Genomic DNA, 23,293 nt, shown 5'->3' on the forward strand with positions numbered 1-23,293 from the left:
GACGGCGACACTGATCAAGCCGGAAACGGGCCCCTAAGAGCTGCGCTCTAAAAGCACTTTAAGTACAAAGTACTTAAATCATCAAGTACTTTAAAGGGGCACTAACACATCAAAATCGTGATTTATTTTATTATCCGAAACGATTGAAAATGATGCCGGGACATTACCCTCAAAATTCGAAACTTGGGAATTCAGTATTTGTGAATTAAAAAAACAATTTCCAAATGCCGAATTTGAAGTTCCCGCGCGATCCGCACCAGTGCAGTGAGTCAAATTTTGCGGTCTCCTGCGACTCGACTGTCTTTCGGACCTCCGCACCGCGCTGTGAAGCAAAGCGCCGTTGCTACCGCGACCCGAAGAGAGGAGGAGGTGAGCCGGTGGGATAGAAGGGAGCCGGCGCGGGGAAAAACCGGTTTGTTCCCCGACTCGGCGATAAGCCTCTGCTCGAACGTCGCCAAGTTTTCCGAGGGAGAACACAAATCCAGGAAGCAACATCACACCGAAATCAGATTTTTGGTATTTCAAAAAGAAAGGCCGTAGTGCGTTCGTCATTGCGTAAAAAACATGTTTTACGATTGCCGTTATTAAATGGTATAGAAATGTCGCCTACAAAGCTTCTAAATTTCCTGATTTTTGACGTCACCGATCAAAAGAAGCAAGGAGGTGAGCGCGGGAAATACAAACGCCAAAAATAAAAAGGCGCGCCCGCGCGCGAAAAAATTTGTTTTCGCGATGAGTTTTTTTTTTTTGCATGTCTATGACTACAACTTGCATCGTTTTAGACAATAAAAAAGAATACGACCTTTGGGGTGTCAGTGCCCCTTTAAGTACAATGCACTTAAAGTACTTCCCAACACTCTTCATGAACTACATTCGACTATCGCCACTGAAAGTATTCCACGCGTATACGTCAGGCATTCGGATCTCCAGTTTTCTAAAAACTAATCCCGAAAAAAAAAAGGCGTTAACCGGTGCATATCTTTTTTTCTGTCGGCAGAAAAAAGTGTGTGTTTGTATTAAGTTTCGTGGCGACGCTTTTTTTTTTTTACTTCTAGGAACTTGTGGGCGAGGCCGCTCCCGCAGCTCCACTGTGGCAACAAAAATGCAGCTTGCTTCAAGGTTCCTTTTAAGCCTACGTATTAAGGTACTCTATATTACACGTGTGACATGTCGCTCAACGTAGGCCCCCTTCAATAGAGCAATCCTTATGAATCACCACAAGTATCTTAACCTTCATCGTGTTTATTTCATCACGATACTATGTGACTCTCAACATGTCCGTAAACTAACGTTTTATTTTATATCTGAAACACACCAAAAGAAGTATACAAGAAGTCTAGGTTAACACTTGAAGGACCCAAAAAGGTTGTCTCCAATTTTCCTAGGTTCGAGCTTCGACAGCCGGGTTTGACTGCGCGACGCAGTTTCGCATCTCTGTCAGGCTTTGCTCGAGCGCTTCCTTGAACCGGACAGTTGAGGTTTCGGGACAGCTGTTGAAGCAGGACACGCCGAAGTTGAAGGAATCCTTGAGGACGTTATAGAAGACAGAGTAGCCGTCTCTGACTAAAGGGGCGACCATCATGACAGCATCGCACCGAGCGGACACCTGGAAACACAAAAGGGCACCGACATTGCTCGCAGACGATACGCCTTTTCTTAAGAACCGCCACTCACTGACCCGTGAGAAAAAAAGTATTGCAAATGATAAAGGGTTTAAAGACAGATAGGTCAGCTTGGGCACTAAACTTCGTATCACGCCACGTCCGAGACAAGTCAACGCCACGATCTACTGGCGTAAGCCGAGCAGCGCCAAGGATGCCTCGTCACGGAAGCTCTTCGCTTTTATACGTTTGCTTTCACCGGATAAACCAATCAGGAGCAGAAAAAATCGCAGGACGTGCTAGCATCCCAAACGTTTAGCGATACTCTGAGTTTCCCGACGCTAAACGCCTTCATTCACGGCGCTTCTTCATCGGATAGTTTAACGCGTACCACGTGCTCGCTTGGCAGTTGTTCCTAGAATGAAGCGTTACTAACGCTACTCGGGTTGATAGACATGGCGATCTTCCAGATCCTTTCATATGCTCGTGAGCTCCTCTCCCTCAGTGCGCACAGGTGGTCAAGCCCCTCCTCGCCTACCCCTCTGGTCACATGACCTCCCTGTTAACCAATCAGCGTCAAGCACCTCACTCCTTCTCTTCCACTCGTCAATCAATCAGCATCGAGCCTGGCGGCCACGCTTTTTTTTTTTATCTGGGATTCACAAAAGGTCGAACACTTAGCGAAAGAACGTTTCGCATTAATAGGGAGTTTTCGTAGATCGTTTTCGCCGTCCCGCAAGGCCCTCCGCAACCGCTACGATAGCGGGAACTCCACAGTCAAGGCTATCGGCGCGCAGGCGCAGTAGCAACTTCTTCGTTGCGGAACGCTTAGCGGAGGGGGCAGCGCGGTCTACGAAAACTCCCTAATAAGGCAAGGCTGGCTGTTATGATCGGGATGAATACGAAAGGACTGAAGAAAGTGCCAATTAAAAGGACAGACAAACTCACAACTCTGTAAAGTTGCGAGCATGACGTATTACTGAGGATTGTTCACGCGTCCGAGGGGCTGTTTGAATGACTGCGAACAATGTTGCCATTCTCCTTGCCCAAGGGAGGCTGGGGTGTAACCACTTTACCGGCAAAAAACTAAACAATAATAACAAAAAATTGGAGGTTTCTTGTTTGAATTATTAGGCGCGACCGTTGCTCATAAATCTTGACTGCCAATTTAAGGAAGCAGTTGCGGGGTATGCAGGTAATGGCGCTTCGCGAAGAAATTCTTGTTGACGGAGGATAATGAATGGGCGACGCTGGTGTTCCGCGTGGCTCATATCTGAGCCACGCTGGATGGTAAACGCGAGGGCGCTACGTTAGAGAATCACGTCACCGCACCTGGCTTGTAGCGAGGCGAAAGTGGGAGCTGACACGGTAGGCTTGTTCGCTGAAGAAGGGTGGAAGTGGGATGCCGTGTTCTCTTGCAGTCATCTTCAGACCGAAAAAGAGCCTGTCCACACCGAGCCCACTGTTTGCCTTTGAAGGGAGAGGAACAAGAAAACTGGATAAGTTTTCCAAAAACTGCGTCTGATGTTGTTTTTTTTACATGAAAGTTCGTTAGTTGTAGTCCACGCAGACTAAGGTTGTGTTTTCAGTAACATAACATCCAACTTTTGAGGACGCCAAATGCAACAAGGTACAGAGCTCAACGACACGAAAACTACAAGCGGAACGCTTGGTCCCGCTTAAGTAACTGCATATTTCCCTAATTGAGGAGCATATACAGTTTTTATAGCGTATAAAGTAACGACCTGACTCCGCCTTTACATTACTCTATGCATCGCTAGAGCAACTGTATAGGCGCGAGGTCAGGTGTTGTGCATGGCCCGTTTTGTTTCTTTGAGCACTGCACGTACAAAACATGAGTTGGTACGCACAATCAAACGCTTTACGCCCTTTAATGCTGTTAAATCTTGCTTTACGTCCTGAAGAGTGCTCTGCTAACAGGATGCTACAGCATTGGCTGCTGTGGTAAACCTCAATATTTTAGTGCTGAAGATCTTAAGCTGCATTCTAAGATATGTTTATATAGTTTGTTTCACTCTAAGTCTGATCGAAGCTACAATCGGGTGGAGCCAATCAATCATCGCCAAAAGTGCATTGTCATGACACTCGATGTGTGAGGGTCTGCTACGAACAACTAATCCAATTACGCGCAAAAAAAAATGAAGTGGAGGATCTCGGCACATTCACGATGCGTGATTGGTTTGGTTGGTAAAAGGAAACGCAAAAAAAGGGAATAAGTGCCCTAGCGCATGCTTTCGTGGGTCCTAATGTAAAACGAAGTAAAAAAACAGCAAGCTAACAAGCAGGACTTATCGCACGCAGTTGTCAGAGGCAGAAAAAACAACAAATACAGATGCACTGAAGCGCGCATGACACTGGAATCACGATCCCGTTGGCAGCTCCACCGACACTCAACAACTCAAAGTCGCTGATACGGCCTGTGACTGCTTTACTATTAAAAAGGTAAGGACAAAATATGATGTTTCGTGTATTCTGTTTGATAGACTATATGTTATAAAACTTATCTAGGTTTAATAATTGTACCTTTACGTAAAAGGCATTGGCCAAGAAAACTATTGTTCCACTCACTCGCTGAAACAAACACATCTAAAGATGTTCGCAGCGGGTAAGCTGTCACTTTTTCCCACTCTACCGCAGCCACCCTTTCCTACACATTCTTTTACACCCCTAAACAAATTAAGGGTGTGCCACGCGATAGCGCATTCTTTTGCAACTATAAATAGCGTTTTACTGCCAATGAGAGTGACGAAAGGGTGTGGCAATAAGTGTAAACGCTAATCGACACTTACACCGCTACCCATCTATCGGGCAGCTGTGGAACACTTGGCATTTTTCTATATTTCATATTTTTTCGCGCATCATTCTTTCTTTCCTGGTTCGAAAACTTTTGTTTGACAATGTCATAAACGACCATTTTTTTTTAAAGCGATATCTTTAAGGGCGGCGCTTCGCAGAGATTTTGACCTCGTCGGTTGTCGTCGCCACGCGCGAAGAAGAATAAAACTCTTTTCTTCCCTAAGCGCGAGTAGAGGGAAGTCGGGACTTCTGTCAGCCGTTCCGCGCGAAGAGGGAGAGAGACAGCCCTGGGACGTCCCGCCAAAGAAGGGCGCGAGGCAGGGAGAATTCCTACAAACTTCCACCGCGTTTACCTACCCACGTTCTTTTATTTTCTTTTTGTGTACTTTCTGTAGTGTGTATATTTTGTACATATAGATGTCTGTCTTGTTTTTTCACATGAGGTGGCGGGCTGCAGGCGCTCTGCGTAAGGGTTTTCACCTATCTACCTCGCCCCGCACACCACCACATGTGCCCCTTCCGGTATGTGCAAATAAAATTATTATTATTATTCACGGATCGGGCCGAGCACTGGTGGCGGTCGTCAGTGGCATCCACGGCGCCACCTACGATGGTTAAGAGGAATAACCACGTCGCACCTCCGTCCTCAAGCACCATTCCACCCTCATTGCGCGACCGTGCTACTGCTAAAGCTTTCGTTTCTTTGCACATTGTGGGCGAAAAATACTTTTTTTTTATATATAGACAAAGGCGTACATTTGATCTCGCGGATACTGCAAAACATTCGCACTCTACTAAAACAGAGTTCCAGGGGCGCATCACAGATGGTGTTAGCGTGCCAAAGCGTTCTCGCGTCATAAGAGATCACAAAAACTCAGCCGTAAGCAATTAGTTTGAATATGCACAGTTTCGCCATAAGTGATAGCACAGTCGAAGCTAAAAAACGTGCTCACGCTGCTTCGTTCAGGATTTTACAGCGCATGACAGCGTGTGCACGGGGAGCAATTTCAAAATAAATGCGGGTATCGCTCTTGCAACAGCTTTTGGTTCGCACGCACTCGAGATGAGAAGATTACACTCTAGTACCCTCGTTACACGGGCACCCTTAAACGCAGTTAAGTATGACTTCAGCAACACTTAACTGTGGTCATGGATGTCCGAGAAACTACACTGTTAGCAAGTCCCGTGTATTTGGCGAATATTTGGGGTGAAAAACACGCCATTTACACAAATTACCATAAATTTACACGATGAGTAACGGATAATTCGTTCAGAAATCATGCGAGGTTGTAAAAAACGTGTTTTGGTTCGGTCATACACGCATAACCGTGTAGCCGACCTCGAAAACACGCATCGCCCCCGGCGACGACCGCGGCATTGCCGGCTATCGAAGCACCGGAATGCTTGGGGACACACTTAGAAAGGACCGTCGAGACAAATGCCGCGGAAAGAAACATGTCTCGGAGACAGATATGCACCAAAAGCAATTGCGCCATGTCGCAGGACGTTGGCGAAACCCACGCTTACCGGGCTCGCCGCCATCTTCTGGTCGATGGCAATGCGGCTTGCTTCATGTCGCCCATGTTTGCATTTAGTTTAGGGGTCCTGATAACAGTCTCTTAGACACCACAAATAAAGTTATGGGTCTAATTATTCGTTCCAAACAGTTAAAATGGATATAAAAAGCGTGTCCTCGATGTGAACACGTGACATTGCAGTTGGTTTCGTTTTTGCTTCAACCTTCAACTGCAAGCGATCTGGCGATCTGGCCACGGCGCAAGCGCAACGCCGATGTACGCTGGAAGCAAGCGCCGGTTGGCTTTCGTTGTTTTTGTTTGACCGGAGAAAATCTGGCAAGTACGCATGGCGCCGCTACTGTTTTGGTTTGACGGGACGCGAGAAGCTTCGCATAGAGCTTCGGAGTTTGCGAGCACATAGTGAAGACGTGACCGGAGAAGTGCCCCTGTGATGTTCCTGGAAGACGGAAAGTAGCATTCGTAATCGTCGTGTGTGCTTTGAAAGCGAAAGGAGTCACAGGGTCCACGAGTTCGCAACCACAAGCCAAGGTTCACGACAGCGCGGCGTTGACTTCGGCGATCTCGTTCTGTTTGGTGCAACCCGGCAATGCGAAAAAGAGCTGAAACATTCGTCGTGTGTGGTGCGGTGCTTTGTATTCCGGGTCTGTTTGAACCACGCTTTTAACACGGAGCGCAAATTGTTTGTTGCGTGGTGGAGGTTCAACGGGTACAGGCCCGTCGTCGTCAGCTGATCCGGTCCAGCTGGTCCGGGAGGACGCAGCGAGCGTTTTTAAAAGTAAATCTTCCCTCGTTCCGTTTCGAACTGTGGAAGTATCGCGACACATACTGTGAGTAAGAAGCAGCGGGCGTTTTCAACAAAATTACGTTGTTTTAATTGAATAATGGACTCTGGATTGTTGTCTTAAATCTGCCGTTTTTTATGCTTCGTGTTGGACTGCGTTTGCATAGCGACGCACACCGCTCGAGTATGATTCGGTCCTGCAACGAGTTTGTTGCGGCAATCATGCGGCGTGAATAAATAAGGGCAAGGTTTCCTACCTGCCCACAGATGCATGTACTGAGACCATTTTTTATGTTGTGAACGTAGTACTCTTTCTTTATTTTGGAAGACGCGTTGGTGCATTTATTATGGTACAATCACTTGAGAGTTGAGAAATTAGAGAGCGAGCAAGCTTTCTCAACTTTGTCTCTTTCTCTCTGGCACTGCCCTGTTTCAGTTTCAGTAGGCATATCTACTAGCAGGTACAAACTGCTCTAAAGCAGGTAAAAAACGGGAAGCTTAGGACGGTGTGGACTCCGTGTTTCGCGCTTTTCGCAAGGTGACAGGGTAAATGCTTTTGTGAGATATGCGGAATATGCAAGCGATTTTGTTACGCCCGTCGTTTGCGTCTCTCCAGCAGAACGAATAAGATGATCTACTACAAAGGCGCAATCACAAGCCAAGATTTAAGATAGCAGTCGTTTGCTTCGGTGATCCGTGTAGCTGCATTTTACCCTGCTCTCTGCAACAGCGTGTCATGACGAAGAGCTGGAATGGTCACGGTTTGTGCTGGCCTCCCGGTTGACAGAAACCCGCGTCGCCCGCATCGGCACCGAGTGCGCTTGGGCTGTTGATGCTCAAGCCTTTTATCCGCGGCTTGTCGCCAGCTCATCCTGCTGCTCAACGGTGAGGAAGCGGCGAGAGTAACCTCGGAAGTGAATGTAAATCCTCGTTCATTCAGTTATCCGGTGTCAAAGTGTGGAAGATGTCCAACGTGTACTGAGGGCGGGAACTACGAGCGTTTTGCCTTGCTTTTATAACCGAAACCAGAACAACGAGATAACTGCCTTGCGTACTCTAAAATGACGGAAGTAATAAGTTTCAACAGGTCGAGTACGTCACCGGGGATGTAGGCGAGACGGTGCACACTGTTTAAACGCTTGCAGTATCCACGAGTGGTACCAGGAAAGCGACGTCAACAGAGAAGGAGCTCGCGATTCAGCATAATACACTGCTACGGGCCCGTGTATCTTCAAAGTTCGGGGTGGTGGCAGTATAAAAAAAAGACGCATCAGCGCCCCACACCAGTGTTCACGAATAACACCGGTCACAAACTCCCAAGCCCCAACGCTCTTCTCGACATCGACACGACATACGTCAACAAACTGCATCAAAACGCCCCAAAAGTGAAGGCGTCTGCTCCCGTACTGCAACTGCTGCAACTAGCGGAAGTGAAGTGTTGGGCGGATGTCCGGATGTCCTTCACAAAAATATATAAAAAATGCTTTGCGCAAGGATCACTTTCATTTATTATTGTATACGTAATGACAAAATCCCAATAATTTGTTTTTCTATCTGATTCATGCTAGTCGGACTGCTCATAACACTGGTCAAGCAAGAAAATAACAAAAATTTGAACTTTTTCATGCCCGGTTTAAGATTTATGGTTAACATATCATTATTTATTGCAACGGACTAACATTATAGATTTTGCCTTCATACTTTTTAAATGCAAACAGTTCTAACATACGGCTGTCCATTGCGCCGTGTTTTGTGTATTCTTCTATAAATCTGTAATGGTCAGTGACCAAGGAGCTCACCCGCACATGTCAAGCTTATATGCGCTGCGGGGAGAAATGGATATCGAGTAGGAAGTGTCGGGCGTTGTGTCGGTTGTTGTGTTTGTGTATATGTCGGTGCCGTGTAGCTGTGTGCTGTGTTGCCTGCGTTGTATGTAGGGTTGCTGTGTGGCCGTGGTCGTTCCCAGTGGTAACAGACTCGTCTTTTTTCTTTTTAAAACAGGCTGCTTCTCGATAGGTGGCGCAAGTTACCGCCCGATTCTAAATAGTTTGCTCAAGTTATTTATCCATGTGAGTTCGGTATTCGTTTTTTTTTTCTTTTTTTGTCTAGCGGCTCGTTGAAGCTATTGACGCCGCCGACCGCCGACAACACACGTACGTACCTTTGCAAGTAGCTACTTCCGCCGCTTGGAGACTTTACAGTGTATAAAAGACATCGAACGAGAACTAACGCGCCCTGTGTGCTTTCAATTCGGCTGAAAGGCGCGCGGCTCGCTGGGCTCGTCTCTCGCCTGTTCTCGGCCGCTGGCCGCCATGCTTCATAAGGAACACGCTCGAAACGGTTTTGCGGAAGGCAGACACGGTGTAGCGTGTTAAGTTTACACAGCAACTCATGTGTAGACAAAAAACACAGATGACCTCGTGTAAAACGAACACGTTTCGACGTGTCCGCTATAGGACAACGGTTTACACGTCTGGGCGTGTTATTTTTGCTAACAGTGTAGGATCTTAGTACAGTTAGATGCCCAGCGCTCTGGCTTACCAGATTTGCATCGTGCTTGTGCTTTTCGACGGCTTTCCTGAGGCAGTGCTTTTTTTCTTCCCCGGTGGAGTTCGGAGTTTCGAACGCTCTGCAGAAGTTGAGGCTCTGCGATGAGGTTCCACGGACTACTTCTGTCCGCCCGTGAAGAAACTCGCGAGTTGAAACGCTCTCATACATCGCGCATGGAACTTTGTGGATTCTGAAAAACAAACAAACAGACAGAAACAAGCAAACATAGTGCATATCCGAAAATATAGTTGTCAAGGTTCGCTGTACATCACGGACGGTGCATCGCGCTTATATCACTCGCTCGAATATGTAACACTGTGGCGTAAAGAATGCTTTTGAACAGGGTTTTATTGAAGTACACTTTATTTCAGTGCATCTTGGCCATTTTGAAAGATACGACAAATGAATCTTTAGGTAGAACGCTTCAGGACGATAATGCAATCACAGATAATTCAGACGAATTTTTAAGCTCCTAGACCAATAATCTCCTCTCGCGCTCAGGTATTCTTGGCTGTTCTTTTAAAATTGTATAAATGTTAGTGAGTCGGCATTACTGCTGCTCTAATATGTTTGTTTTTTCTTTTTTTTTATGAACCTAGCTCCTAGTCTGGTTGAATGTCCGTGCGAGCACTATCAAAATAGGGCCTGCCTACCAAGGGTCAAGTGTAATTTCCACACCTTATTTGATAGCGTACACTGGGTTTTCAAAATTGAAAATCCTCGGTAGATTTCCGGTGAAAGCATTTTTACCGTTTATATTGCTCGTCTGGCTCGAAGTAAGAAATTTGTTATCTTTAACGGGAAGGCATTTGTGTTTTGCTTTTAATAAGAATTTACTACTCATTATCTGCAATATTTAGTTTACGTTCAGACATTCGCCTTGGGGAATCTGTTTCATCTCGTTCGATGTTGTCAGTGTCTACAAATTGCATCGCGATTAGTGTCGGCTTTTTATATTGCAGTTTTGGGTTCGGCTTTGAAGGCGCGGACGCGATGGATAGCTAAGGTATGAGTCGTGTACATTTTCTACTCCAGCATGTGCAGAGAACGATGGAGCACCGAGTCAATAAATATGCCACGACTTGCGGTCCCCATGATAGTGATTTCATCCGCAGCCTAGGCTTGGCATGTTTCGAAGCCGCCATAAGTCTGCTAAATTCTGCCAAACACTCCTGTGTGTGTTCACTATAGGTTCGAGTGTGTAACAAAAGTGTCAAACGCTAGAACGTTCTGTAGCGGGGGATGGCGGAGGCTCACATTGATCTCCACATGCTGCGATATCGCTACTTATGCTTTCACGTGATTGCGTATCACTTTCGTTTCTATATCTCAATACACGTTTCCTCACACCGCTTACATGGATTTATTCGCATGCCGCGGTCTAAGATGTTTTGGCATCAAACGTTTTGTTGTGTGAGACGTCTCGTTCTTACTTGTAGAATGACAGCTGCAGTGCCATCTGCACGAAGCTGTCTGGGCTCATGTTGCGCGATTTCACGAAGTCTTTGCCATAGTTTTGAAACTTGTAGATGAGCACATCCAGTTCATCCCTGAACCTGCATGAGAATCGTTCGGACACTTAACATATTTGATTGCGCTGTATTTAGTTATAGGTTGCCCAAAATTCTACACAGTCGCTTTCTGTAATGACGCTAGGGAATGGTGCAATAACATAAAATAGAAAACAGCTGAAGAAGGTGAAACACACACAAACAGTGACGAAAATAATCGCTGGAGAAGGGGATTATTTCCCCTTCTCCAGGGATTATTTTCATCATTCTTGCCAGCTCGCTTGCACCTTTGCATTTAATTGCATTATAAACACAAACAATGACCACACATACACACCCAAACACACACACACGCACTCGCACACGCAGTTTAAATTCAGACAGACAATCAAATTGGGCAGTGGAAATCAGTATAAATTATCTGAAGGAGCCGAATATTTAAAGCAGTGTTTCGTTAAAACGGCACATTTGTTTCTGCATTTTTTAAGGGGTTCACTGACCTTGTATGTGAAGACTTGGCTTTCGGGTTCACTGACCTTGCATGTGAAGACTTGGCTTTCTCGATGTCTTGTAACGTTTCCCAGCTTAGTTGAAACTCCAGCTTTTTTGGAATATCTTTTAAGGCGTTCGATGTTGGGTCAAAATGCTCATGTTGAAGTCTGTTAAAAGATTCACTGTGCTCTATTAAAGGATTAACTTTAATATTTTACTTAAGCGTGCTAGCTTCAAACTTACAGGGAATGCTGATGAGCTGAGCAGTTTTAAAGTTATGCAGCTTAGCCCACGATTAAAAGCAACACATAAGAAAAGTGGCGTACTAGTTGCGAGCTCTTGGTCATCGCGATTTGGACTTAAGGGACTTGCGGTTATTTCGACTAGTGCGAGAGGGTTTCATAGACCGCTTTCATTTAAAATAATCCAAAGTCTAGAAAATTTTAATCTCAAAATAGTTTTTGATCTCATAGGACCAGAATATATGCTGTTCTTTGTAGTAACGTTAACGGGTTCGAAAAGTGTGTAGAAATTGTTTGTGAAAATTAGTGTTTATTGCACGGTGTCTTTTGAAGTTTTGGATTGTAAGTAGCAGAAATACAGACTTGTAGATGAACTCACATGTAATCGTAGCAGCGGTCAACCAAGGCAGTCACAACTGGGCCATCCATGGGCGAGTGGTCGGACAAGAGCGCGCTGCAGCCCTCTTCACCTACGATGAACTGGAAGATTTGGGGTCCATTTGCTACCGTATGGTACTCTACAGGAGTATCGGTGGCCGAGTGGTTGAGCGCACACGTGCTCGGAGCACGTGGAGTGAAAGCTCGCGCTGCGGAACCCAGGGATTCTGGGTTCAATCCCCACCCCCTCCCCTTTCGATCTGGATGAGCATCGTACCGGCGTGCCGTCGTGTATCACTACTGCGTGATGCACGTTAAAGACCACAGGCTAGCAGTCGTACTGCACCGGCTAAATTTCCTATCTACAGTGGGTAATAATGTCGCTATATTCTGGCAGACTAAACTCCAAACTCCCCCCGGGGTGTGTTCATATAAGGACGGTCATAATATTGTCACGCTTATGCTTTGCGTTCAATTAAATTTTGTTATGATGTAGAGAAATGTGTTCACTCAGCTGTAAAAAAATTTTTTTTTTTTCAAAAAATACTGTATTTGTGAGATAAAATCGCACCTAAGATGAGGTCGAAAGCAGGACTTTGCCAATTGCGCGTCAACGTAACTTTGAATGCAGCAGAAATAAAAAAAAATACAATTGTGTACTTTATCAAATGTTTTAGGCCAAACGCGCAGCAAATTTAATAATAGAATTATGCAAATTTTATTTTATTATATACTTAAAAATAAATAATAGGGCGAACTTAGCTTTTCGAAGGATTCTTTCGTAATAAGGCATTTTTCAGCGAATTTTTAGGACACTTTAAAATTAAACGTTCAACCTGAAATTTGTTGTCCTTAGTATACCATTTCTTTTTCATTTAAAAAAAAAATAGAGCGTTCTACTACTGTAACTATATTTTCCATTAAGCCCAAAATGTTTGGAAAAAAATGTAAAAAGTAAAAACAAAGAACCATCAATTTTTCCTTCAATTAAAAAAAATCCTTCTCGATTTTTTCTAACTTTATCAGGTAGATACTCTTCAACCGGTAATTTCATATATGTTTATTTCATATATAATTTCATATAAACAATATGAGGCATTTGCCTCATATGGTTTTAAAAAAATGTAACCCTGTCTTTGTTGCACTCGATTAGAATTGTTTTTTTTATTTTTTTTTTGTTTTTACGACTAGTGATACTCGAACGCCGCATACCACGATGCCCTCTTGTGGTCGTCTCAGTTCCCATGGACATTATGACACTGCAAAATAACAAATGAGTTTTTTTATTTTTTTATCAGTGATGTTGTCGTTATTGTTTATGAAAACTGAACTTTGGAACGTGTTCGGCCTTTCGAGTGTTGTACTCTATTGATTATTTCTTCATCACGCTACATTTCCTATGTGATACTTTAATCTAGGTAGTTTACTGACCAAATAGTTTGATCAATTTCTCTAGGGAACGCTAGGGACAATCGACCTTAAAAACTCTTCTGAAAAAAAAGTCGTCTTGCCTCCGGCGCCCGTAGATCCCCATCGCAGTCACCCGGTAGAACACCCTGCAACCCCCTGGATGTCTCACCTACAGCAATGGCACTCCTCCGCTCAACTTTAAACTCAAAATTCCAGATGATTGTATCGTTAAAAAAATGCAACTTGTGACGAGGATGTTTAGACAGTGAAATGTTATTCTGCCTCAGAGTGGCACCAGCATTTTCACTGTAGATGAGAAATTTGGCCACTGCAGTACTACCGCTAGCCTGGAATCTTCATCGTGCATCGCGCAGTAGTGCTTACACGAGTACGTGCCACTACAGTTCTCACCTAGACGGAAACGCGCGGGGGCGGGGATCGAACCCAGGATTGCGCTGCAGAACCGAGGTATCCTCCGTCCGATACCTTCTACCGCCTTTTTTCTGAACGCGGAGATGACACAAAACGATCGTCGACTGCGTGCCTTCTAAAATCTTGAGACAATTAACAATGTCCTTCTCGGTTACAGTGACTACAACAGTTTCCACAATGCCACAACAGAAGGGGACGCTCCGTTTTTCGCTGAATAAAGCGACACAAAAATCCACTGAAAAGAATTTGACATTGACTGGTATGCTACTCAAAATATATTTTAATTTTAACACTTGCCATTTTTCGGAGAAACGAATGTTTATTTGGTTTTATGCTGACTTTCACCTAATCTTCTAAAAGCTTCAGGTTGCCTACATCCCTGTCCCTCTTTTCGTGCCTCATGTTTTCTTGTTTTTCTTTTTACAATATCAGGACACGTCGTCAGTAATATATGGCAACTTTCGGCAATCGTCGTACCCAGGTGAGTGAATCGCACTCCCTAGCTCCTGGATTTTCGGCTTCGGAATGGAGGTGCTTGCTTACATCTTCCAGACGTGGAAGTATGAAGGAAGTCTCTTATATATCTCGTACTTCTCAGAATTAGAATAACTGCTGTCGCTGCGGGGGGCGCTGCCGTTGCCTCACCTGACATTTCGCTGAAGAATGCTGAGCTGTAGTACGACCGACCCGTGCTACATGCGTTTTGGGCGGTATCAAGAATCGGTAGGCGTCTACATTTCCGTTTTATTCGAAATTATATTTGTTTTCTGAGAGATACCCTAAAACTTTTGCTGGGTATATGTGTCCAAAAAAGCTTTGGTTTCTTATTCACCGACGTCTCAACCAAGGCACTACATGTGTTTAGGGCTACTGATACAAAAACATAATGTATAATATAATTCTTACATGTACTTACCGTGTCTTGCTATTTTTCTGTACTACAGTTTGGCCATATTGGCCGGCTAAAATATGTTTACATAATACATTCACATACATTGATTTTATTCTAGGTTTGATTATCTGTATTACTATTTTTACAGCTTTGCTATTCTATCAGCGTAACTGTAACAACGAAGCTTCGCGCTTTCATCAAGTCAAAAAGTTGTTCCATTCTTCTCAAGAAGCACGCAGTGTGCAGAGCGTATGCATTCGTGCGGCGGACAACATCTTCACTTAGAAGCGAGGCAAGACGTTCGACGAGACTTTTGAGAGCCCTTTTGCTCAAAGTCGCAAAAGTGTGACTGGAGGCAACAACAAAGGCTGAACGGCATGTAAGCGATTTAGCGAGCGACGAGACGAGCGACGGCGACAGCGACAGGAGTCAGCGACGAGCGAATGAGGTTTCTCACTGTCGCCCGTCGCGTCGCCTGTCGCGTCGCTCGGTTTTGGGATTTCTAGAAAACGTCGCTCATCGGTTTGGTCGCTTGCTCCCGTCGCTTTCATGCGGTTTCCCTCGTCGCGCGACTGACCGAGCGACAGCAAGGCGGGTCGCAGTCGCTTGTCTCGTTGCTCGCCAAATCGCTTACATGCGGTTTGTACTTAAACGCATTCATAACACTCTTGTGTTTTGTGTCTTACCCTAGAACAGTAAGGAAGAAAGTAACGCCGCGGAAGTAACGGATTACTTTTCGTGGGAACGGTCACTAACTTTTATGGACGGGAAATCGCTACTGTAATTAGTTACAAGTTAACGTCATGTAATTGTAAATGTAATTCCTTACCTTTTTTTAGTCATGCATGTGTACAAGTCTGGATAGCACAGCTATATTTTCAGAGGCAATGTCAGCCACACCACTGATAAAAGAACTCGCTTGTTAATGTTCGGTATCTATTAAGATTGTTTTGTATCAATACAAGGATATGTTAACAATTTTGGTTACAAGTGAGTCGTCCAAGTTATAAAGAAGCATTTAGGCTTTTTGGCTCGTTGGCGACCGCGGCTAAAGTGTCCTGACTTGCGGTCGCTCCGGTCTCGTGTGTCGGCTTCCCAACACTGGTGTCGAATTTCTTCCGCCGGCTCGTTCGGATGTTTAGTACCAATACGTGGAGTGTGCCCAACAGACGGCAGGTGTCTACGTGACATACCTCTACGTTTAAGTGCGTCACGCTGCCTTGGCGTCAATACGAGCAGGTTTAGGAGACACGGTGGGTGTAACAGCTTCAAAAAAACGAGGACGATTAAAGGGATAGACACGACAGGACAACAGCTGGTTGTCCTGTCGTTTGAAAGATAGCCCTCCCCCCCCCCCGCCCCCAAACAGTAATCGACTGCAATATTGACCTAGTTACAAATTTTTATTTTTATATATTTTTTTATTTTAAACAATATAATGCAACATGTTTTTCTAGGTATGAAATTACCGGTTGTGAAGGATCCACCGAATAAAATTAGAATAAAATCGACGATGATCGTTTTTTTAGTCGAAGGACAAAATTGATGCTTTTTTTTTTGCGTTTTATATTTTTTGGAACATTTTGGGCGCAATAAAAATATAGTTTCAGTAGTATAACGTTATATCTTTTTCTGAAATTCTTTGGGAATGGTATAACAAGGACAAAATATTTCAGGTTGAATGTCTTATTTTAAAGTATCCTAGAAATTCGCCGAAAAGTGGCTTATTACGAAAGTCTTGCTCAAAAAGCCAAATAGACATCTTTATTCCTTTTTAAGTATATAATAAGCAATATAAAATTTGATTAATTCTAGTAGTAAAGGTTTTGTGCGTTCGGCGTAAAACATTTCAAAACGTAGACAATTCTATTCTTTATTTTAGGTGCCTTCAAAGTTGCGTCAACGCGCAATTGGGAAGTCCTGTTTTCAACCTCACCTTAGGCTCGATATTGTATCACCAATATATAAAAAAAATGTTCTTGCAAAGATAAGGTTTTTACCCGTTGTGTGGACACACTTCTCCACTTCAAAAAAAATGTAATTGGAAAAAAAGAAAGTATGTGTGACACCACTAAGACTAGCTCGTTTTGGGACTCGAGAATTATAAAGATTCTTTCACGTATTAAAACAGGGTATTATGACATGGGCACAACATTAAACTTCGTGAGCTTGTGTTAGCATGAGTAATAAAAAAAAAATGTTATTGTCTGCGATAACTTATATCATACATTGTGAGATTGACAGAGTTCCCATGAGGGCACAGAAATTAATTGTCGTCTGTCTCGCATGAATCCTCGAAGAGCAGGATAAGTACTATAATATCACAAAGAACAGTGGTGAATATGAAAGTCTGATCCACTTTTTAGCAATATTAAAGTAAATTTTTAACGATCGCTTAGGAGCCTTTAAAGGGATGATGCAATTATCTTCCAACTTCTTCCTCCTTAGTTTTAATCCGCAACTCAAAATGCGAAATGAGTATTCACGTGATCGTGACGTGTTTGGGCACCGGATGCAATGACTCTAATCTTCCACCGTGCTTTTTAAGCGCACCATGAAACTTGTCATTCGCAGGAGTTGATAAGTGCCGTTACATCGCTTAAAGGCCACGAACGCGAATCCAAATAATCACTGACGGATTGATTTTTGACGAGAGTCCGAGTGACGCGGTGATCGTGTCCAGTGTTTGAGCTTGGTTCGGCTGACGTGGATTTGGCACCACAGACCGATCGTATTCGGAAGAAAAAAAAAAGGTAAAAAAATAGTCCGCTATATTTTAACATTTCCGTATGGAAAGTCTGGCGTTTAACTTTCTATTCCCTCTTTTGTTTTTCCACACTAAGCGATATGCCATTAGTAAAATGCCAACATAAAATCCCTTTTCCTGTCGGGAAATCTATTTTATGGTCCCTTTAATAGTGTCACCCAATTTAAAGTTTAAGAAATAAGGGGACAGGTAAGAAAACAAAATTTAAGCCCATCTTCAAAATGTTGAACATCTGAGAAACGGGCCTTACCTGGAGAGACTTATCGCACCAGCGGTTGGCTGCGTTCTCTCCATCCCTTCCGCCCATGAACATCTGCTGAGGACAGGCCACCTCGTACGGCTCTGAACAGTTCACTGGGCGGTCGAGGCACAGCACTAAGACGGCCTTCCGGATTGCCTCCACACACGCTGCGTTCTTGGAATCTGTATTCGGCACAGCAAAACGATCGCTATTGGTCGTTCTTAATGCCTGTATCAGCTAGAGTCGAGGGAATCGTTTTAAGTTGCTACTGCGTCCTGACTTGTTACCTGTATAAAAGGGAGCGATTCGTAAACCTATTGGCAACGGAATATATGTTTCTAGAGGTAAATCATTGCGTGTCAGAAATTCGCCGTAAACTCTGATATACACGCGTGGTAATAGAAGGTCTGGCATGGTGGTCAACTATATAGGCCTAGTATGACAGGTCTTATACGATATTTTAGCAAGTTTGGTAAACACAAAAATAATTTAATTGAACTTCTCGAGGCGCATGAACGTTTCATATACGTCAATGTCCACCCTTAAAAATCTTCAAACCTCGTGAGGCTGAAATCAATGTCTTTGTGCGGATGTTTGCTTCTTATAAAATTGTCATAATGACTGTCATATTACTGACCAGGTAACAAATTTGTAAACACCTTAATATTTTAAGAAAAAAATTGAAACAAAGCCCCAGATATTTAAGACCAGCCGAATGTTTTTTTTTTTTTTAGTGTTAAAGACATGTTAAACCATATCTTAAGATATGACGATAACGTATATGCCACTAACCCTGACAAAGCCTTTTGTACGATTCAGCCCAGACGTCTCTGTGCTCCGTTGTCAGGATACCAATACCGACGTCGGCCTCCGGCGACATTTCCACAACCCTTAGCAGCAGCTGCAGGATCTCGCGTTCGTCGAAGGGGCATCCATCCGTTTCGTAGACATTTAATGTGAAATACTACAGAAAAAAAAATAACACGCAGAATTCGGTATTGCATAGTTTTATTGGCCTTTCCAAACGAACGTTGCCACTGCATACCACAATATAAAAACACTTCAACAACAATATCGTATATCATATATCATGCGCACGGTTCGCGAACGATACATTTATTTGTATTTTCATAATAACCATTTTTGTACTTTGCCTAAATATCACTTAGAATAAATCCGTGACGTTTGTAACCTGTGAAACACGGGTTAGTTTTCACCTCGTGCCATAGTAGTCGGAAGCAAGTATACAAGCAAGATTTACTACACACAGTTGTCAGACGCGGAAAATTGGCTGCAGAAACTACTATTGTTCGTTGTCTATGAATCGTGATAGCATTTGTAATGAGACTTACGAAACAGCTCACTGTGAATACGACGACGCAAATATTTGAGTAAACACTTTATTTTATGAATGGCTTACGACTCAATCATTGACATCAGCAGCACTTCGAAATTGAGTGATTGCTTCGTCTCTGTGTAACCGTTTAATCTTAGGTCTCTTTGTAATTCCTCAATGTTCAAGTCGTTTCCTTACCACCACTGCAGCTCCGTGTGTGTTTCTTGTTGTGTCTCTGTGTAATCGTTTAATGTTCAAGCTGTTTCACCGCCACCATTGACCATATACCAAGTTCCAACTAGCTCAATTACTTAAACTGATAATCGCTTCGTAGCTTTGGCGCTAGTGTGAATGTGCGCTCATTGCCGCTCCGTGTGTGCACGGCGCGTGTTTATCTGCTTGCGGACGACTTTGAGGACAACGACGTTTAGGACGACGTCAAAAACGACGTCTAACATAACTTTTAAGAAGACCTCCAGGGCGATTTCAAGGACACTTCTAGGACGACTTCAAGGACGACGACGAGGACGACGTCCCAGAGAACGACGTCAAAAACGACGTCTAGAACGACAATTAGTACGACATCTGAGGCGATCTCAAGGACGACCTCAGGGACGACGTACTAGAGGGTGACATCAAAGATGACGTCAAGAAAGAACTCGAGGACGACCTCTAGGACGACCTCTCGGATGACCTCTAGAACGACGTCCGCAAACGCGCGACGCCTGAGAATGTCATCGCAATAAAGAAAATTACGGGAGAACGCTTAAGCTTTGCTTTTAAGAGTGGAACGCGGTATACCTAAATAGAAACCCGCGCTCGTTCCTTAGTCATTGAACCGTGTCTGCGTGGCCTAGTGAACAAAAAAAAAAAGAAAAAGAAAGCGTCTGCGTGGTTTAGTAGGCAGCGCGTCTGGCTCGCAACCGAAAGGTCGTTGGTTCGATCTCGCTCCGCCTAAGATCCTTCGAATGTTTTCTTTGAGGCAAATAAATTAGTTTTCGACCAATTCGCATTTTTTTTGTTCCCCCGACGCCAATTCCGGCACCGACGTCGACGCCGAACATTCTGCGAGAAATAAGGAAAAATTAGCAACATTTTTCCCCTCAACTCGCAACCAGAAAAAGTGGCCACGTGATCTCGAATTAATTATGTGCCTCCAATTTGTTGGCAAAGTGCTGAGTTCCAGCCATTGTCAGGGCTTGGCTGTTGTCGTCATAGCAGCGATTGGACTACCTGGTTGCTTGTCGAGTTATTATCCACAGCCCAAATCAAGTGCAATGCTCGGGTGCATTCTGTCGAATCTCTGATTCAGAGTCAAATTTCGTACCGGGTTAGGTATGTTAAACACTGGGACCTGCAATCTACGTGATGAAGTTTTATATTCTTGACATTTTATTGCTACAAATAGGTTCCTTTGTCAATGGCGTTGTGTGCGAGTAGACATCGACCCCAGTAGTGCAAGTACGCTGATGGAAAGGGGTCTAAAAAAATACAAAATTTTAAGATATAAGCAAAGCAGCGCGCAAGACAAGAAGGCACAAAACTATGTGAAAAGCAGCCCTGCTCAAAATTTAATAGAGAAAATATTTAAAGAAGAAAATACAATTTTTTTTTATATTACCCGAGACTGGGGCGAAAAACTTGGGAAACGTCAACCGTGAAATAGAAAGGTGATAGGTAATAATACGTATACAACAACATCAATGCATGTGGTTGCACACCAAATGTAACAATAAAAAGGAATGAATAGATTAAACAAATCTAAACAAACATCTTCAATCTACATCAGTATGAGAATGCAATTGACAAAGAAATTCCAAGATTTTCGTGGAACAATGGGGCTTCAGTGATTGGCACTAGAGATTTGGGAAGGTCGTTCAAAGCTTGAATTACACGTAGAACAAAGGATTTGATGAAGGTGTTTGTTGAGCACATTAGACGTTGAAGCATACTGTTTGGGGTGCGATTGGTTGAGCTCTTATGTGGTGGAAGGAAAGAAACCTTCGAGGAACGGTTTATGTAATAAAACTTACGAATTAGGCACAAAATAAAAATATTTCGGCGCACTTCAGCCAAGGGTAGAAAACACTGACTTTTTATGAGGGGGATACTTAAGTTAGTTGACTAGGAAAACATCATGAAGCGTGCTGCTCGATTCTGAACTGCATCAGTGCAAGAAGTGGAGCGTTGTCACCATTAGTTATGCAGGTTATCGTGTTTATTTACGTAACTATCTTTTTAAACAACTCTTCTGAAACAAAAATGCCTCGAAGGAGCGTCACCTGATTGTTGTGGATAACCAGCACATTTTTGGATGGCCCATTAGGTGGTGAGGTTCGCTCCAGTCGATCACAATCTTGAAAAGGTACTCGATACGTGGTGAACATCCTTTGATACTGCGACATGTCTAGAGGCTTCGTTCCTTTCATTTCAGTTTCCATGCGTTGCCTGTTTCCAAATCGAAGCACGGTCAAATATTTTATTTTATATTTTTAACAGAACATATTACTTTCTGCACTGATGCATGGTAACCATACTAAGCTGGTTTTGTTCACTTGAAACTTACGTGTCTATGAGGTGTTTGAAGCGCAAGGCCCCAGCCACTAGCAGGGCGGCGTGTCTGCAACAAAATTCGTATAGGAGTGCTTTCAAGTCTTCCATTACTCAAGTAAGTAACTTTTTCGTGCGCATGCAAGGCTGGAAGTACCTGAGTTGGTCCATTTTTGCGTTGAACCTCTGTTTTGGAAGCGCTGTTACTGGACAGGAATACCAAACCGCAGGTTGCCTTTGCTTCATAAAGAATTCCTCCACCCACCAGTCTGAAAGCTAGCAAACAACGAGTTTTTGCTACGTATTATCTCGAAGCTGGTAAATCAATTGAAATATTCATAACTTACCCAATTTTTCTTTTCAGAAGCTTTCGCTCTGAGCAGTTTATACAACTTTTCACCATCACCGTTTGGCCTTTGAAAATCATCGAGGCTCTGTAAAACGTATTATGCATCATTTACCGCTGTTCGCTAAAAGTGCCTCCTATGCGATGCGGAAAAATGTGCGCTAACTTAGTAAGTGCATGCCATCGTTTTACTAGAAAGAAAGAAAGGGCTAAGGTAGAATATAGGACGCCATTATTTCAAGTCAAAGTGGAGTCAAGTAAAAAATATGTTTTTATCGTTGTAGAAGGTATTAATTCATAAGATATACATCTAGTCAAGAGTCCCAGTGTTAAAGCAATTTTGAAAACAATTTCTTAGCAAAAAAATGTTAGTTGGCAACAAAAAGTTAACCCAGCTTTAACATCCCAAAAAAACATTATAAAAAGGCAAAAAAAAAAAGTTACACAAAGCAAAGGAGCAATTTATGCTAGGTACACAATAAAAAAGGTATAAAACCAAATAAAAAACGAACATTATACAATTACAATAAAATTTAGAAACAGAAAAAAAAGAAAACTGTTAATATAAAAGTTTCTAACGGTTAAGAAAACACAACAAATGAAATGTACAAAAAGAGGTCAGGAAAAAAGACAGTCCCTGCCTACGTATCTGCAGTGAATATTTGCGTGTGAAGAATATTAGTGTGTACGTGAAAAATTACAGAACAGATATCTACGAAGCACGTTGAAGAGTAATATAACTGCATGTGTGCACGTATCGCTTGAGACATAATTTCGCATGTTTCGCTTGCTAGTCATTGTTCTCTTGACTTCATAAAACAACTTTTAGCGTGAGAAGCAACAAACTTTTATTTTGGGTGTGAGCGCCCTTATATGTGACCTTTATTTTCCCGAGCCCACCCCCAGAGTGTTCACCTCTCTGGCGTGGTCCAGCTCAGTCTGACTCAGCAGCGGCTCCAAGGATTCCAGGTACCGCGTGAGCGACTCGTGCAGAGGTGCTACGGGCAGACGAGGCAGCTCCTTTTGTCTGGACATCATGGTGCCCGGCCGCTCATCACCTGATGGTGGCCTTTCAATATCCTGGCGTAAAAAGGGCATGCTAAACAACGTTATCTCCCCAGTTATGAAACATACGGGGCGTTTTTAGAGCGCAGCTCTTAGGCGCCCGTTTCCGGGTTGAGTGCCGTCGGCGTCGGCGTAACCGCGCGCGTTGCATTATGGGACGTCACAGTTTTCCCTCTAAATTCAGCGGTGAAACGGAATTGGTGTTGAGGTCACATGACGTCAATTTGACCTAACAATAAACTACACAAAAACTATCGACTGGTGATATAAGAAATGAGCTACGAATAAAATATATCCCTAGATAAATAACGGTATTTTTCTTGATAAATTGATGAATACTGCGT

The 23,293-nt window shown here is 43.5% G+C and overlaps 1 protein-coding gene across 1 annotated transcript; it reads right to left on the minus strand.

The window, feature by feature from the left end:
* Positions 1 to 1,381: 1,381 nt before the first annotated feature.
* Positions 1,382 to 22,982, minus strand: LOC121048656 (carnitine O-acetyltransferase-like). Its single transcript, XM_042293096.1, has 13 exons — positions 22,800 to 22,982; positions 21,886 to 21,972; positions 21,696 to 21,814; positions 21,555 to 21,608; positions 21,271 to 21,436; positions 18,445 to 18,616; positions 17,662 to 17,834; positions 11,912 to 12,012; positions 11,335 to 11,457; positions 10,721 to 10,843; positions 9,279 to 9,477; positions 2,934 to 3,071; positions 1,382 to 1,606 (listed from the first exon to the last, which is right to left on the minus strand). Exons 1-13 carry the CDS (start codon positions 22,980 to 22,982, stop codon positions 1,382 to 1,384), a joined length of 1,863 nt encoding a protein of 620 aa, XP_042149030.1.
* Between the last annotated feature and the right edge of the window lie 311 nt (positions 22,983 to 23,293).

Source organism: Ixodes scapularis, unplaced genomic scaffold (genome assembly GCF_016920785.2).
Source record: "Ixodes scapularis isolate PalLabHiFi unplaced genomic scaffold, ASM1692078v2 PGA_scaffold44__24_contigs__length_19508400, whole genome shotgun sequence".
In the NCBI taxonomy this organism is placed as follows: domain Eukaryota; kingdom Metazoa; phylum Arthropoda; class Arachnida; order Ixodida; family Ixodidae; genus Ixodes; species Ixodes scapularis.

Bases quoted from the DNA above. Each gene is read 5' to 3' on its own strand.
- LOC121048656 (XM_042293096.1), bottom strand. From the start codon at position 22,982: ATGCCCTTTTTACGCCAGGATATTGAAAGGCCACCATCAGGTGATGAG. The intron at 21,973-22,799 runs GTGAACACTCTG...TACGTTTTACAG, and splicing joins AGCTGGACCACGCCAGAGAG to AGCCTCGATGATTTTCAAAG. The intron at 12,013-17,661 runs GTAAGGCCCGTT...CAAATCTTCCAG, and splicing joins GGTGCGATAAGTCTCTCCAG to TTCATCGTAGGTGAAGAGGG.